Source organism: Macrobrachium nipponense, chromosome 44 (genome assembly GCF_015104395.2).
Source record: "Macrobrachium nipponense isolate FS-2020 chromosome 44, ASM1510439v2, whole genome shotgun sequence".
NCBI classification, from domain to species: domain Eukaryota; kingdom Metazoa; phylum Arthropoda; class Malacostraca; order Decapoda; family Palaemonidae; genus Macrobrachium; species Macrobrachium nipponense.
Window position 1 is genome coordinate 50568354 of NC_087221.1, and position 14662 is coordinate 50583015.

At 38.3% G+C, this 14662-nt stretch overlaps 1 protein-coding gene across 1 annotated transcript; it reads right to left on the minus strand.

The window, feature by feature from the left end:
- Positions 1-6677: 6677 nt before the first annotated feature.
- On the minus strand, positions 6678-7796 carry LOC135203998 (uncharacterized). Its single transcript, XM_064233922.1, has one exon. It carries the CDS (start codon positions 7794-7796, stop codon positions 6678-6680), a length of 1119 nt encoding a protein of 372 aa, XP_064089992.1.
- Positions 7797-14662: the final 6866 nt, after the last annotated feature.

Genomic DNA, 14662 nt, shown 5'->3' on the forward strand with positions numbered 1-14662 from the left:
TCTGTCCTGCTTTGCCTTAAGAAGGACAATAATAATGTCCTGCTTTTTGTGTCGGTCTAAAAAATCAGAGATGTCATTCTGCTGAATGTTGAAGTGAGATTTGGTTGACTATTTCTCGCTTTATTGAATACCCTAAAGAAATGCCAAAAAGAAAGACTACATTTAACTATGAATGGACCACGGAATTTGGATTGATTTCTAAAAGCAGAAAAGGTGATTATTATGCACTTTGCACAGTATGCCATTGTGATATGGATATCGGTGGCACGGGAAAAATTGCAATTGAACGACATGCTGCCTCAGATGAACTTACAACTAACACTCGTAGTGGTGGCACATCATCAGTGTTATCATATTTCTGCTCATCTCGATCATCTCAAGATGATAAAATAATGGCTGCAGAATTGTGTAAAGTGTATCATGCTGTGAAGCATCATCAATCATACAGAAGTGTTGATTGTGGAGTAAAAGATGACAAAGAAATTTATAGTGACTCATTGATAGTGAAGGGAGTAACGTGTGGGAAAACTAAAACAAAAGCTTTGTGTGAAAATATTCTAGCACCGTATTCTGTACGAAACACCTTTGGAGTAATGCAAGTGTTAACTATGGAAAACACAACAGTGTTTATCAGAAAATTAAAATGGCTCAAAAGAACGTTATTGCTGCAAACTGTCCGGCTCATATTTTGCACAATACAACAAATTAGCTACAGCCAAAATGGATATTGATGTTGAAAATATTGTGCTAAAAGTTTACAGCTATTTTAGCATTTCAGCTAAAAGAACAGCACAGTTGAAGGAATTCTGTGAATTTGTGGAGGATGAGGTTGCCAATTGCAATCTATTGCAGCATGTTGTGACTAGATGGCGTTCTCTCTTGCCAGCTATTGATAGAATACTTAAGTGTTGGGAAGTTCTAAAAAGTTATTTCCAGAGCATATAGGTGAAGAGGAGTGCCCTAAAGTACTATGGAAGTGCTTTGGAGATGAAGGAAATACCTGTGAATCCTCTGAGATCTATTTCTTCCTAGTCACACTCTTAAATTGTTTCTCAGCACAATTGAAAGACAGAAGCCAAGACATTCGGCATAACTTCAGTATTCAAGTTAATGTCTGAACTGAAAAGCAAACTTGATAGAAGAGCAAATGATCGTTTTTTTGACTTTGCAGTAAACAACAAGCTTAGGCAACTTACACCCGATTTGTCGACGAAATATAAAACAGACTTCATTGCTTTCTATGAAAGAGCTATAAAGTACTTAAGTGAAAGGTATGACTTCTCTGAAGACAACTTTCATAACAAAGTGTCAAAATTAAGTCTAACAAGAGCAATACCTTTTGAAGAATTCTGTGACACAGTCAAGGCTTGTAACATTCAAGAAATAGACATGAATTATATAAAGAGTATGGGATTGTGGAGGCTATTATCAATACTCCTGAGATGAAAGATAGCAACAGTGAGGGACGTTATCTCAAGCTGTTCAGTAAATGTGAGGTCCCTTTTACAAATCTGAAGAAGGTAGTGCTTATATTTTCTCTTTCCATGCAGCAATGCTCACACAGAACGGGTTTTCTCAATGATGACTTCAGCTTGGACAAATGAGAGAAATCGTCTGCAAGTGGACTCGGTCAAGCAGAGCTCCAAATTTGTAACAACTTTACAGAAGAATGCCCTGTTATGTACAAAAACTTTTTGGCAAATAGAAACCTCTTAAATATGGCAAGGAAAGGGGCAAAGTACAAACGTTAGATTGATAATTTATTTAGATTCTAAAATAATGTCAATTTTTTTACCCAAGTTATTTTTATTTTCTTATTACTATTATGTACTAAATTGTCCCATCATTAATAAAATTGAGCATTAATTAATTTCAGTTCCTTATTCTTATACTATTTGACAAATAAACGCTCATTTATATATACACACACATATAATATTAGATATAGATTAGATAGATTATATATATATATATATTATATCTATATATAGATATATATATATATATATATATATATTATACATCATATTTCAACCCCTCAATAATCATGTTAAATTTAGGTAAAAAATTGGTGTTGGCAAAAAAAAAAAAATCATTGTCCTTCTTTTTGGGAATTTTGAAGTGGCCACCCTAGTAGTAGAGCTCTCCCTGCATCGAATATGACGTACTGGATGACGAAATACCTCTTTTTCTTTGCCCCTCTAGACATTCGAAGTGTGTAGAAGTAATGCTACTTTAAGACAAATGTGCCATGAATGTGTATGTAAGTAGTACTTTCAAAATCATGAAAAAGAGGAGGAGAAGGAAAGCCCACCAAGGCCTTCCCATGTCCCACCTAGTAACAGATGACTACACTAATTTTCTTCTTACGAAACTAGCAAAGTTACTAGGCCCTTGAATGCTTTCCTTGTCCTTCTCTTCTGAAACATTATTAAAAATCTTACAAACAATAAAGCAATGATTGTGAATAAAGACACAGAACGGTGTGAAGATTTTTTGAAGGTTTATGTTACTTGAGATAATAATTGCCATGAAGTAAACTGAGCAAATTGGCTTACACAACCAGTTGGGAAAATAATAATAATGTTTCTACATTTTAGCAACGTTATTAATCAGTTTTAACAAAGAAAATGGGGGAGGGCAGGGGGACACCATCCACCCCATTAGCAGATTCATAACGATCTATTACCCGCGACACCTGAAGCCCGCTCAAAAGCAGACTAGGCGCGCAAGTGTCCACAAGATGCCTCCTCCATGTTTCGTTCCATTCCATGTCCGGGATTGAGTCGGGTAAAAGGGAAGAGACTTGTAAGACTACTGCCCTGACTATCCCTTACTTCTTCTCCCCCCAGAAAGAAAGCCAGATCGGACCGAAATACACATTCGCCTTACAAAGGGACCACCAAACCGCTTCTCTTCGTCTGTGTAATGAGATTTCAAATACAACCATTTAAGAAAGAAACGTAGAGCTACGAACTAAACATAGTATAACGTACCATTACGACTCCATCCGCAGGCAACAGTAATTCTCAAGTGTACCAATGACTAGACAAAACGTTTCTGCGTATGTGAACCAAAATTAACCCCCTACCCCCCACAAAAAAAGCCAAAAATTACCCACTATATCAAGGGTTCCGTTACAGTTCGTAAATTGCATAACACCAACACCAATCGTTCTAAACGAAATACACTGAAGGCCTGTAGATGAAATCCAAACATCCTAGCAATTACATTCCCTGTTCATACTCAGCCGCAGTGATTCTCATACAGTTTATATTAGGCCCATGCAACGTTTAGGTATACAGAATCCAGACGATCGTAACGTAAGTATATAGCAACACTACTGACAGTTTGCCGTAACCTTATATCCTTTAATGGATTGTCAATCTGCCATATTTCACGCGGTTCCGAGCGAGAGAGAGAGAGAGAGAGAGTTATACTTAAGAAGACTGTCCGAATAAATTTTACAAACAAAAGCTTCTCAACAAGAGCCAAAAAGCTGCATAATTTATGCGTTTCTTGCATTATTAGCGACATACTTAGAATTATCGGAAATATGAACTAACCTAAAATTTCGCATCTACTTCTCCAATAAGGCCACGTTAAAATTAAATCTTAAAAACAATTATCTGACTACATAAATGTATAGAGCTAATAGATACGTTCTCTTTTATTCATAATAGTTATATATACACCATAAAACTAATATGACGAGAAACGTAGCATTTTCAACTAAAAAAAAAAGGTTGACAAGGGTCTTCACGAAGTAAAGAAAATGGGACCAGCAGTTGTTAATTTGACGTGGGTAACTTAAGTATTTTACTCAACCTTTCCGTTATTACTTTTACTCTTTTAAGAACCTAATTCATAATTCTATTTAAAACGCGATAAAATTATAAGATATATTTCGGAATAAAAATTCATGGGCTTAGACAGTTTACAGTAGCCGATTACAAATTCAAAATAGTCTCCATTATTGATTAAAAACTTAATAATAGGACAAGAGATTTCTTTAAGAATAGGAATTTTGTGTTTTAATAAATTAATGGAAATGTTAATCGACTACTCCTTGTGAGCAAAAAAAAAAAAAATTATGTTTCCGAATTAAAACATCGAATTGCGTGTTATCAAATTACATGTTATGCAATCCCTGTTGTGCTACTTCGATGTCCATTGTCATTAAGTACTGTGAAAAGATTTAACCGCTGACTAAAGGTCTGTCCACACGAGCGGGGCTGGTCGGCGTGCTCCGGGCCAGGGGCTGACGGGCAAATTCTGGCTGGCTTACCCGTGAACCAAACAAAAACTTCTTTCAGTTTTCTTCTGAAAATTGAAAAAGAAACCCACAAAATCACTTTGTAACTTGTTTACTTCTAAGTATTTACATTTAGTTTTACTACACATTCGAGTACTTTCAGGCCCTATCTGTGGCCCATTTTCAAGAGATGTTTGGGATGTTAGCCTGGGTCAAGGCCCAGCAGTCTTCTGGAACTTCTCGTTGAGCTGTCATTTATGTGATGGCTGTTCTGGTTTCCATGAGAGTTGCCAATCCCCTCTTGTCGCTCTGATATCCTGAGCTGATTAATCCTTGAGGTAGGGTGTGGTCACCAAAAGTCTGTTGGGCAGGAAACCTAATCTCAAGGTCAGCAGGGTCAATCTTAGCCTCTTTTTAATATCAAAGCTCGGCTTATGGGATCTTCTGAGGTAGAACCTTTGTTTCCCTCTATTACTTTAATCTCTCTGATGAGTGCACCTTCTACTACCCTCCTGTGACTAATTTTGTTGCTTTTGTATATAAGCCTACTGTTTTTGAAATCCATCCTATGTAGTAAAACTAAATGTAATTACATAGAAGTAAACAAGTTACAAAGTGATTTTGTGGGGTTCTTTTTCAATTATTATCATTATATTATATATATATATATATATATATATATATATATATATATATATATATATATATATATATATATGGGGATACAATCCACAATGAAGTAAAATCCTTATGTAGTTTAAAATATATATTTCTTGTACAGGATTAAAGCTTTCGACCATCAGCTGTTAGTCTTGTTCGCAGCAGATGGTCGAAAGCTTTAATCCTGTACAGAAATATACATTTTAAACTACAGAAGGATTTTACTTTATTGTGGATTGTATCCCCATATAATATATATATATATATATATATAATTATAAGAATAATTGAAAAAGAAACCCACAAAATCACTTTGTAACTTGTTTACTTCGAAGTAATTACATTTAGTTTTACTACATAGGATGGATTTCAAAAAACAGTAGGCTTATATACAAAAGCAACAAAATTAGTCACATATATATATAATATATAATATAGATATATATATGTATATTATATATATATATGTATATATGTATATATATATATAATATATAAGTATATATATGTATAATATATATATATATATATATATATATAGAATATTATAATATATAATAATAATATAATAATATATATATATATATATATATATATATATATATACATATATATATAAATTATATATTTTATGTGGCCTTTGCCGATCAGAGTTGATCTCACCCATGGGGCATCCTTGCCAACGGAGCTTCATAGGACAGGGGTTTTAGTTTTACCATGGGTGGGCCCTTCCCCTTCCTTAGCTCTGTCAGCTAGCCAAGTAGATAGAATCCTCAGCCATATGACCCTAGTTCATGTGACGCCTGCCAGCCTGTGAAGGACTTCCAGATCAATTCGCTGCCATCGATGGAAAACAGGAGATTTCTTGGCAGATCCAAAATCCAGGCAATTCTCTGCTCATTGTTGATGAAATTCACTCCTTTGCTACAGACTGGAAGCTTCCAATCTCTAAGTTGTACGACGTTGGAATGCAGCGCCTCCTGACGGTGTCCTTCGAGCTCTAAGTCCCTCTGCCATAATGGGATGATCAAATATTTTGCATATGTAAAAGGCATTGAACTTACGGGTTTTTACGCCGTGCCAGAGGTTGCCACAGTAGTATATGCAAGTATTCAATCCATTATGCATTGCATAACCAATATTTTGCATATATAAAAGGCATTGAACTTACGGGTTTTTACGCCGCGCCAGAGGTTGCCACAGTAGTATATGCAAGTATTGGATCCATTATGCATTGCATAACCCATATTTTGCATATATAAAAGGCATTGAACTTACGGGTTTTTACGCCGCGCCAGAGGTTGCCACAGTAGTATATGCAAGTGTTGGATCCATTATGCATTGCATAACCCATATTTTGCATATATAAAAGGCATTGAACTTACGGGTTTTTACGCCGCGCCAGAGGTTGCCACAGTAGTATATGCAAAAAATGGGATTTATTTTGCAATGCACAGCCCAATTCATATATAAAGTAGTCGGCATGAAAACTTACGGGTTCTTACCGCGCCAGTGGTGCTTCCACCCATATGTGATTGGCATTGATACCCATTTCAGAGGGTATCGTGTGGCAGGGAGGAGGGGCGCTCGACGGGCCCAGCAGCCGCTGCAGTCTCTCGATCGCGCAGAGATGCTTCCACAACTTTATCCAGGAGTGAATTCCATCACAAAACTGAGCTGCCTCTTCGTCCCAACTTCGAAGAGGTCGTGCTTTCTTCTTCCTTCTGCTGGCAAACTACGTCTTCCTAAAAGTGCCTGGTTCTTAAGTGACGTAGTTGCCCTTGTAGAGATTTCTTACCATTGCAGCATCTCGCTCCAGTCTTCGGAGGTTAGCTGCAGATTCCGTCCTCAGCTTCTGATGTATTTGTTCTCTACTTATAGGCTTCGTCACTGAATTAAGTTTAGCCGGGGCTTTTGAGTGTCTCCTGTTAGCAGCTGAACGTCGTTGCGACGCTCTGATCTGGAGAATCCCTTCCTCGATGTCGTCCATTTGTCGGTAGAGGGCTTTGCAGTTGACCTGGGGCTTCCTCAGACATCGAGGTTTAGCCTGAGAACTTTCCTTTCCAACTTTCCTCTCTGATCCAGGCTGTTTTTTCGGCGCCATTTTGATCAAATTCTTCTCTTTACAGACAGTGTCCTTTGCTTTGCTAATCATATCGAGCCTTTTCATGTCCAAGAGTCCGATTTTCGTATCCTGGGCCAAGGCCTCTTCTTGGAGTTTTTCAAGTTCCAAGATGGCCTCCATCTTTTTCAAACTCCATTGTCTCAAGTTTCTCCTTCGTCTCAGCCAGCTCGAATTCAGTTGGACTACCTTCCTCGTCATTTCATTGATCTTTCCATTGGCCCTTTGTGCTACAATACTTTCGATTCCTTTTATCAAACAGAGGACGTCATTTTGCTTCAGAGAGAGCTCATTCTCCAGGCGGAGGATCTCTCTGTTCCTCTGGAGGTTGTGGGCTTTAACATCCTCCAACTCCCTCCTTTTGTCAGCTAATTCTTTCCTGCATAGTTCGAGCTGCTTAAAATTTTCTTGGGCCATCTTTTTCTCAACGGTAAGGACTTGCAATTGATTTTCCAAACCATTCCTCTGGAAGATCAGGTCCTCGCTTTCTTTCTGCAGACTTTCAATGCTATTCTGCTTCCTTCTATTATCTTCTCGCAATTTCTTCAAGTCTTCATTTTTCTTGAGTAGTTCATTTTTCGTTTCGGTTAGACTGTTTTCCTTCTGCTGCAGATCTCGACGCAACGTCTCCTTTTCCATGTCGAGAACTGCGACCGTGTTTTCCAAAATGATGAGGGAGGAGTCTTTGTCCTCGTTCTCTCTTCTTAGCTTCTCTGTCTCCTGCGCCTTGAGCGTTATCTCGCTTCTGAGCTCTTCCATTTCGGCTGGCATTGAGAGGAGTTGCCTATCCTTCTCATGATTGAGACGTTCCAGTTCAGTTATATTGCGTGCCAGCTTCGTTCCTTCTTCAGTCAGGACCTCTACCTTTTTACTTAGTTCGTCTGCTATCGAACCTTCTCTTCGAGCTCCTCCTGAAGCGTTGAGATGATTGCGTTTATCTGGATTGCTCCCTGGGTCGTTTGGCTGGTTTAAATGCGATGTCTTCTTCACAAGCTAAACTAGAGACATCTTCACTAGCCGATTTTTCGTCTTCTTCACAGTCTTGCTCATCGTCATTCATAATATCTTGCATATCTTCATTCATACTGTCGTCCATATCATCATTCAAATGCTTGTCCTCTTCAGTTATGGCCAGCGACGGACAGTTTTCCAGAGCCATAAAATCATTGAAGAAACGGACAATACCGATGCAGAATCCAAGAAGTATGAATACTTCAATGGACAGCACAACAAGATTGACATAGACAGCTATCTCGCGGGAATCCGGCCGCGAAGGTAATGCACTGGTTAAGCACGAATAAAGCAAACTTAGAAACATCTTAGCTTGATGCAGACCAACTCTATTTGCTTTAACCCTCGATTTCAAAACCGACACATGAGTGACGCGTCAGGAATCCGGAGCCATTGTGGTCTCCGCCGAAGCTGCTTCTGTCTCCAGTCTTCGGGGATTCCGGGACTCTAATTGTTCTGAATATTCCCACTCACTGGACATAATCAGCTCCAAGGAATCCTCAGGAATCCTTGAAGACAGGAGACAGAAGCAGCTTCGGCGGAGACCACAATGGCTCCGGATTCCTGACGCGTCACTCATGTGTCGGTTTTGAAATCGAGGGTTAAAGCAAATAGAGTTGGTCTGCATCAAGCTAAGATGTTTCTAAGTTTGTTTTCATTCGTGCTTAACCAGTGCATTACCTTCGCGGCCGGATTCCCCCGCGAGAAAGCTGTCTATGTCAATCTTGTTGTGCTGTCCATTGAAGTATTCATACTTCTTGGATTCTGCATCGGTATTGTCCGTTTCTTCAATGATTTTATGGCTCTGGAAAACTGTCCGTCGCTGGCCATAACTGAAGAGGACAAGCATTTGAATGATGATATGGACGACAGTATGAATGAAGATATGCAAGACGATATGAATGACGATGAGCAAGACTGTGAAGAAGACGAAAAATCGGCTAGTGAAGATATCTCTAGTTTAGCTTGTGAAAAGACATCGCATTTACCCAACCAACCGACCCAGGGAGCAATCCAGACAAACGCAATCATCTCGAGGCTTCAGGAAGAGCTCGAAGAGAAGGTTCGATTAGCAGACGAACTAAGTAAAAAGGTAGAGGTCCTGACTGAAGAAGGAACGAAGCTGGCACGCAATATAACTGAACTGGAACGTCTCAATCATGAGAAGGATAGGCAACTCCTCTCAATGCCAGCCGAAATGGAAGAGCTCAGAAGCGAGATAACGCTCAAGGCGCAGGAGACAGAGAAGCTAAGAAGAGAGAACGAGGACAAAGACTCCTCCCTCATCATTTTGGAAAACACGGTCGCAGTTCTCGACATGGAAAAGGAGACGTTGCGTCGAGATCTGCACCAGAAGGAAAACAGTCTAACCGAAATGAAAAATGAACTACTCAAGAAAAATGAAGACTTGAAGAAATTGCGAGAAGATAATAGAAGGAAGCAGAATAACATTGAAAGTCTGCAGAAGGAAAGCGAGGACCTGTTCTTCCAGAGGAATGGTTTGGAAAATCAATTGCAAGTCCTTACCGTTGAGAAAAAGATGGCCCAAGAAAATTTTAAGCAGCTCGAACTATGCAGGAAAGAATTAGCTGACAAAAGGAGGGAGTTGGAGGATGTTAAAGCCCACAACCTCCAGAGGGACAGAGAGATCCTCCGCCTGGAGAATGAGCTCTCTCTGAAGCAAAATGACGTCCTCTGTTTGATAAAAGGAATCGAAAGTATTGTAGCACAAAGGGCCAATGGAAAGATCAATGAAATGACGAGGAAGGTAGTCCAACTTGAATTCGAGCTGGCTGAGACGAAGGAGAAACTTGAGACAATGGAGTTTGAAAAGATGGAGGCCATCTTGGAACTTGAAAAACTCCAAGAAGAGGCCTTGGCCCAGGATACGAAAATCGGACTCTTGGACATGAAAAGGCTCGATATGATTAGCAAAGCAAAGGACACTGTCTATAAAGAGAAGAATTTGATCAAAGTGGCGCCGAAAAAACAGCCTGGATCAGAGAGGAAAGTTGGAAAGGAAAGTTCTCAGGCTAAACCTCGATGTCTGAGGAAGCCCCAGGTCAACTGCAAAGCCCTCTACCGACAAATGGACGACATCGAGGAAGGGATTCTCCAGATCAGAACGTCGCAACGACGTTCAGCTGCTAACAGGAGACACTCAAAAGCCCCGGCTAAACTTAATTCAGTGACGAAGCCTATAAGTAGAGAACAAATACATCAGAAGCTGAGGACGAAATCTGCAGCTAACCTCCGAAGACTGGAGCGAGATGCTGCAATGGTAAGAAATCTCTACAAGGGCAACTACGTCACTTAAGAACCAGGCACTTTTAGGAAGACGTAGTTTGCCAGCAGAAGGAAGAAGAAAGCACGACCTCTTCGAAGTTGGGACGAAGAGGCAGCTCAGTTTTGTGATGGAATTCACTCCTGGATAAAGTTTTGGAAGCATCTCTGCGCGATCGAGAGACTGCAGCGGCTGCTGGGCCCGTCGAGCGCCCCTCCTCCTGCCACACGATACCCTCTGAAATGGGTATCAATGCCCAATCACATATGGGTGGAAGGCAACCACTGGCGCGGCGTAAGAACCCGTAAGTTTCATGCCGACTACTTTATATATGAATTGGGCTGTGCATTGCAAAATAAATCCCATTTTTTGCATATACTACCGTGGCAACCTCTGGCGCGGCGTAAAAACCCGTAAGTTCAATGCCTTTTACATATGCAAAATATGGGTTATGCAATGCATAATGGATCCAATACTTGCATATATTACTGTTGGCAACCTCTTGGCGCGGCGTAAAAACCCGTAAGTTCAATGCCTTTTATATATGCAAAATATGGGTTATGCAATGCATAATGGATCCAATACTTGCATATACTACTGTGGCAACCTCTGGCGCGGCGTAAAAACCCGTAAGTTCAATGCCTTTTACATATGCAAAATATTTGATCCCAGTGTGGCAGAGGGACTTAGAGCTCGAAGGACACCGTCAGGAGGCGCTGCATTCCAACGTCGTACAACTTAGAGATTGGAAGCTTCCAGTCTGTAGCAAAGGAGTGAATTTCATCAACAATGAGCAGAGAATTGCCTGGATTTTGGACTGTCAAGAAATCTCCTGTTTTCCATCGATGGCAGCGAATTGATCTGGAAGTCCTTCACAGGCTGGCAGGCGTCACATGATCTATGGTCATATGGCTGAGGATTCTATCTACTTGGCTAGCTGACGGAGCTGAGGAAGGGGAAGGGCCCACCCATGGTAAAACTAAAACCCCTGTCCTATGAAGCTCCGTTGGCAAGGATGCCCCATGGGTGAGATCAACTCTGATCGGCAAAGGCCACATAAAATATATAAATAAATATATATATATATATATATATATATATATATATATATATATATATATATATATATATATATAAATATATATATATATATATATATATATATATATATACTATATATATATATATATATATATAATATATATATATATATATATATATATATATATATATATATATATATATATATATATATATAAATATATATATATATATATATATATATATATATATATATATATATATATATATATATATATATATATATATAGTATATATATATATATATATATATATATATATATATATATATATATATATATATATATATATATATATATATATATATATATATATATATATATATATATATATTATATATATAATTGCAGGAGCCAGGTACTATGTCGTAACCTCCAAGTAAATGGGACACAATCCACAATGAAGTAAAATCCTTCTGTAGTTTAAAATATGTATTTTTTGTACAGGATTAAAGCTTTTGACCATCAGCTGTGAACAAAGACTACAGCTGATGGTCGAAAGCTTTAATCCTGTACAAGAAATATATATTTTAACTACAAGAAGGATTTTACTTCATTGTGGATTGTATCCCCATATATATATATATATATATATATATATATATATATATATATATATATATATATAAATATATATGTATATATATATATATATATATATATATATATATCTATAATAATAATAATTATAATAATAATAATTGAAAAAGAAACCCGTAAAATCACTTTGTAACTTGTTTACTTCTAAGTAATTACATTTAGTTTTACTACATAGATGGATTTAAAAACAGTAGGCTTATATACAAAAGCAACAAATTAGTCATAGGAGGGTAGTAGAAGGTGCACTCATCAGAGAGATTAAAGTAATAGAAGGAAACAAAGGTTTTACCTCAGAAGATCCCATAAGCCGAGCTTTGATATTAAAAGAGGCTAAGATTGACTCTGCTGACCTGGAGATTAGGTTTCCTGCCAACAGACTTTTGGTGACCACACCCTTACCACAAGGATTAATCCCATTGACCATCAGCTCAGGATATTAGAGCGACAAGAGGGGATTGGCAACTCTCATGGAAACCAGAACAGCCATCACATAAATGACAGCTCAACGAGTAGTAGTTCCAGAAGACTGCTAACATCCCAAACATCTCTTGAAAATGGGCCACAGATAGGGCCTGAAAGTACTCGATTGTGTAGTAAAACTAAATGTAAATACTTAGAAGTAAACAAGTTACAATGTGATTTTGTGGGTTTCTTTTTCAATTACCCGTGAATGTTGTCCACATGGGTGAGGCGATGGGGAGGTGGGCATGCCCGACGATGCCAGTAGTGTGTTCAGTGTGGTATGATAAACATGATGCCTACCGGAAAGCAGAAGATATTGTGTACATGTAATTGCGTGTGTGTGTGTGTGTGATGAAAAAAAAAAACAAAAAAAAAAGGAAAAAAGAAGAGAATATGGTGCAAAGAATGGCTAAGTAAAAGAAATGTATATAGTTAACGTACGTCAGCCAGGGTCGAAGCCCACCATGGTGATTTTGCTGCAAGACCCATCGGGCAATTTGACGGTTTGCCCGTCAAGTATGCCTGTTAGAGGGGAGGTCCGCCGATCAGGCCCGCTCTTGTGGACAGGCCTTAATGTACAAATTTAACTTCTGACTAAAGTTGATATAATCACTTCTAATCCCTTCAGTGGTCAAATTTCCGTTACGAGCGGGTTATACGATCGCTGTAGTATGTTTTTGCTCCATATAAAATAAAACAATCATTAATTCGAAAGCAAAATCTCTCATTTCGTTTTCGGTATAAGGGGTAAAAAAATTAATACTCTAGCCTGTCCAAGTCTTACAATGCGCGCGCACACAGATTTTATTTTCCTTAACCACAAAAGGAAAGCATATACCCGTCAAGGTGCGTCAATCTATTTAAAAAAAAAAAAAAAAAAAAAAAAAAAAAAAAAAAAAAAAAACAAGTCCTAACAACGCAGCCCGAACCTTAAGATGGCTCTAAATATAAACTCTTCAGATAAGATGCTCACTAAACTCTTGTCTTTTTCCATCTGTCCATCCTGCTGTGGTGTTTGCGCATGGTAACACTGCGTCCCGGGCTTTAAATAATATCCTATTTCGAATATTAACAGTGTAATTCGCATACAGTAAATTATTAAAAGAATAACAATATTATAGAAAAACGTTCACAAAAACATGGAACTATGACTTGCAAACATCTCAATGAATAGGTCTGTTCAAGCTTACTACCAAAGGCGTGTTGATTCCTAGCCCTGCTCAGGTATTCAAAATGCTCTTTTAAACAAGACAGTTCAATATGAAAGAAATCTAAAGATACAGATTTTGGAGAGGAGAGAGAGAGAGAGAGAGAGAGACGGAGGAGGAAGAGAGAGAGAGAGAGAGAGAGAGAGAGAGAGAGAGAGAGAAATTTATTTTGCAGTTTAGAAAAAAGAAATATACACTACTATTTACAATTACCGGTAATATCAAGAGGCATTTTTTATTTTAAATCAACCACAAATCTCAAAGTTCTTGTTAGCGGATATTTTTTATAAACCTTTGACATACGTTGACTATTAAGATAGAATTATGTGTAACCTACTTACTCGATCAAATGCCAAGACAAAAACATTTGGAGGAATTAAGCTGGGCATTTATAATTCTCATCTTGTCATGGTATGTGATTAATACGAAAAACACATGGGATTATGATTTATTACTGTAGAGCTGTAGAACACAGCGAGTTCTTGTTTAGTTTGATTGTTTGAGGCTTTACTTTTATATTATATCAACCTTTCAATAACAACTGCTGCATTACACAGAATTAAGACCTACAATTTTTTTTTTTTTAACAAAGCAAGTGCCGTTCATTTATCAACTACAGTAAATTCACATCAACCGTGCATTTAATGTCTAGGCCCGTCCCTTACGACGCTCTTATTTGGCTGTTAAGCCAGTCGCACGGCTGGAAACTCAGTCTCTCGAGAGTTCACATAGGCAAGATGTAGTGTGTTCCACCTCTCCTGAGGGATACTTTTTCAAGACTTATCCCTAAGGAGAGGTGGAACACACATCTTGCCTTTGTGAACTCTCTCTCGAGAGAGTTTCCAGCCCTGTGATTAGCTTATCAGCAGCCAATCAGGAGCGTCGTAAGGGTCTGGCCTAGACATCAAATGCACGGTTGATGTGAATCTACTCTAGTATAACAGGCATATTCTTGCACAT

Bases quoted from the DNA above. Each gene is read 5' to 3' on its own strand.
- LOC135203998 (XM_064233922.1), bottom strand. From the start codon at position 7,796: ATGGAAGAGCTCAGAAGCGAGATAACGCTCAAGGCGCAGGAGACAGAG.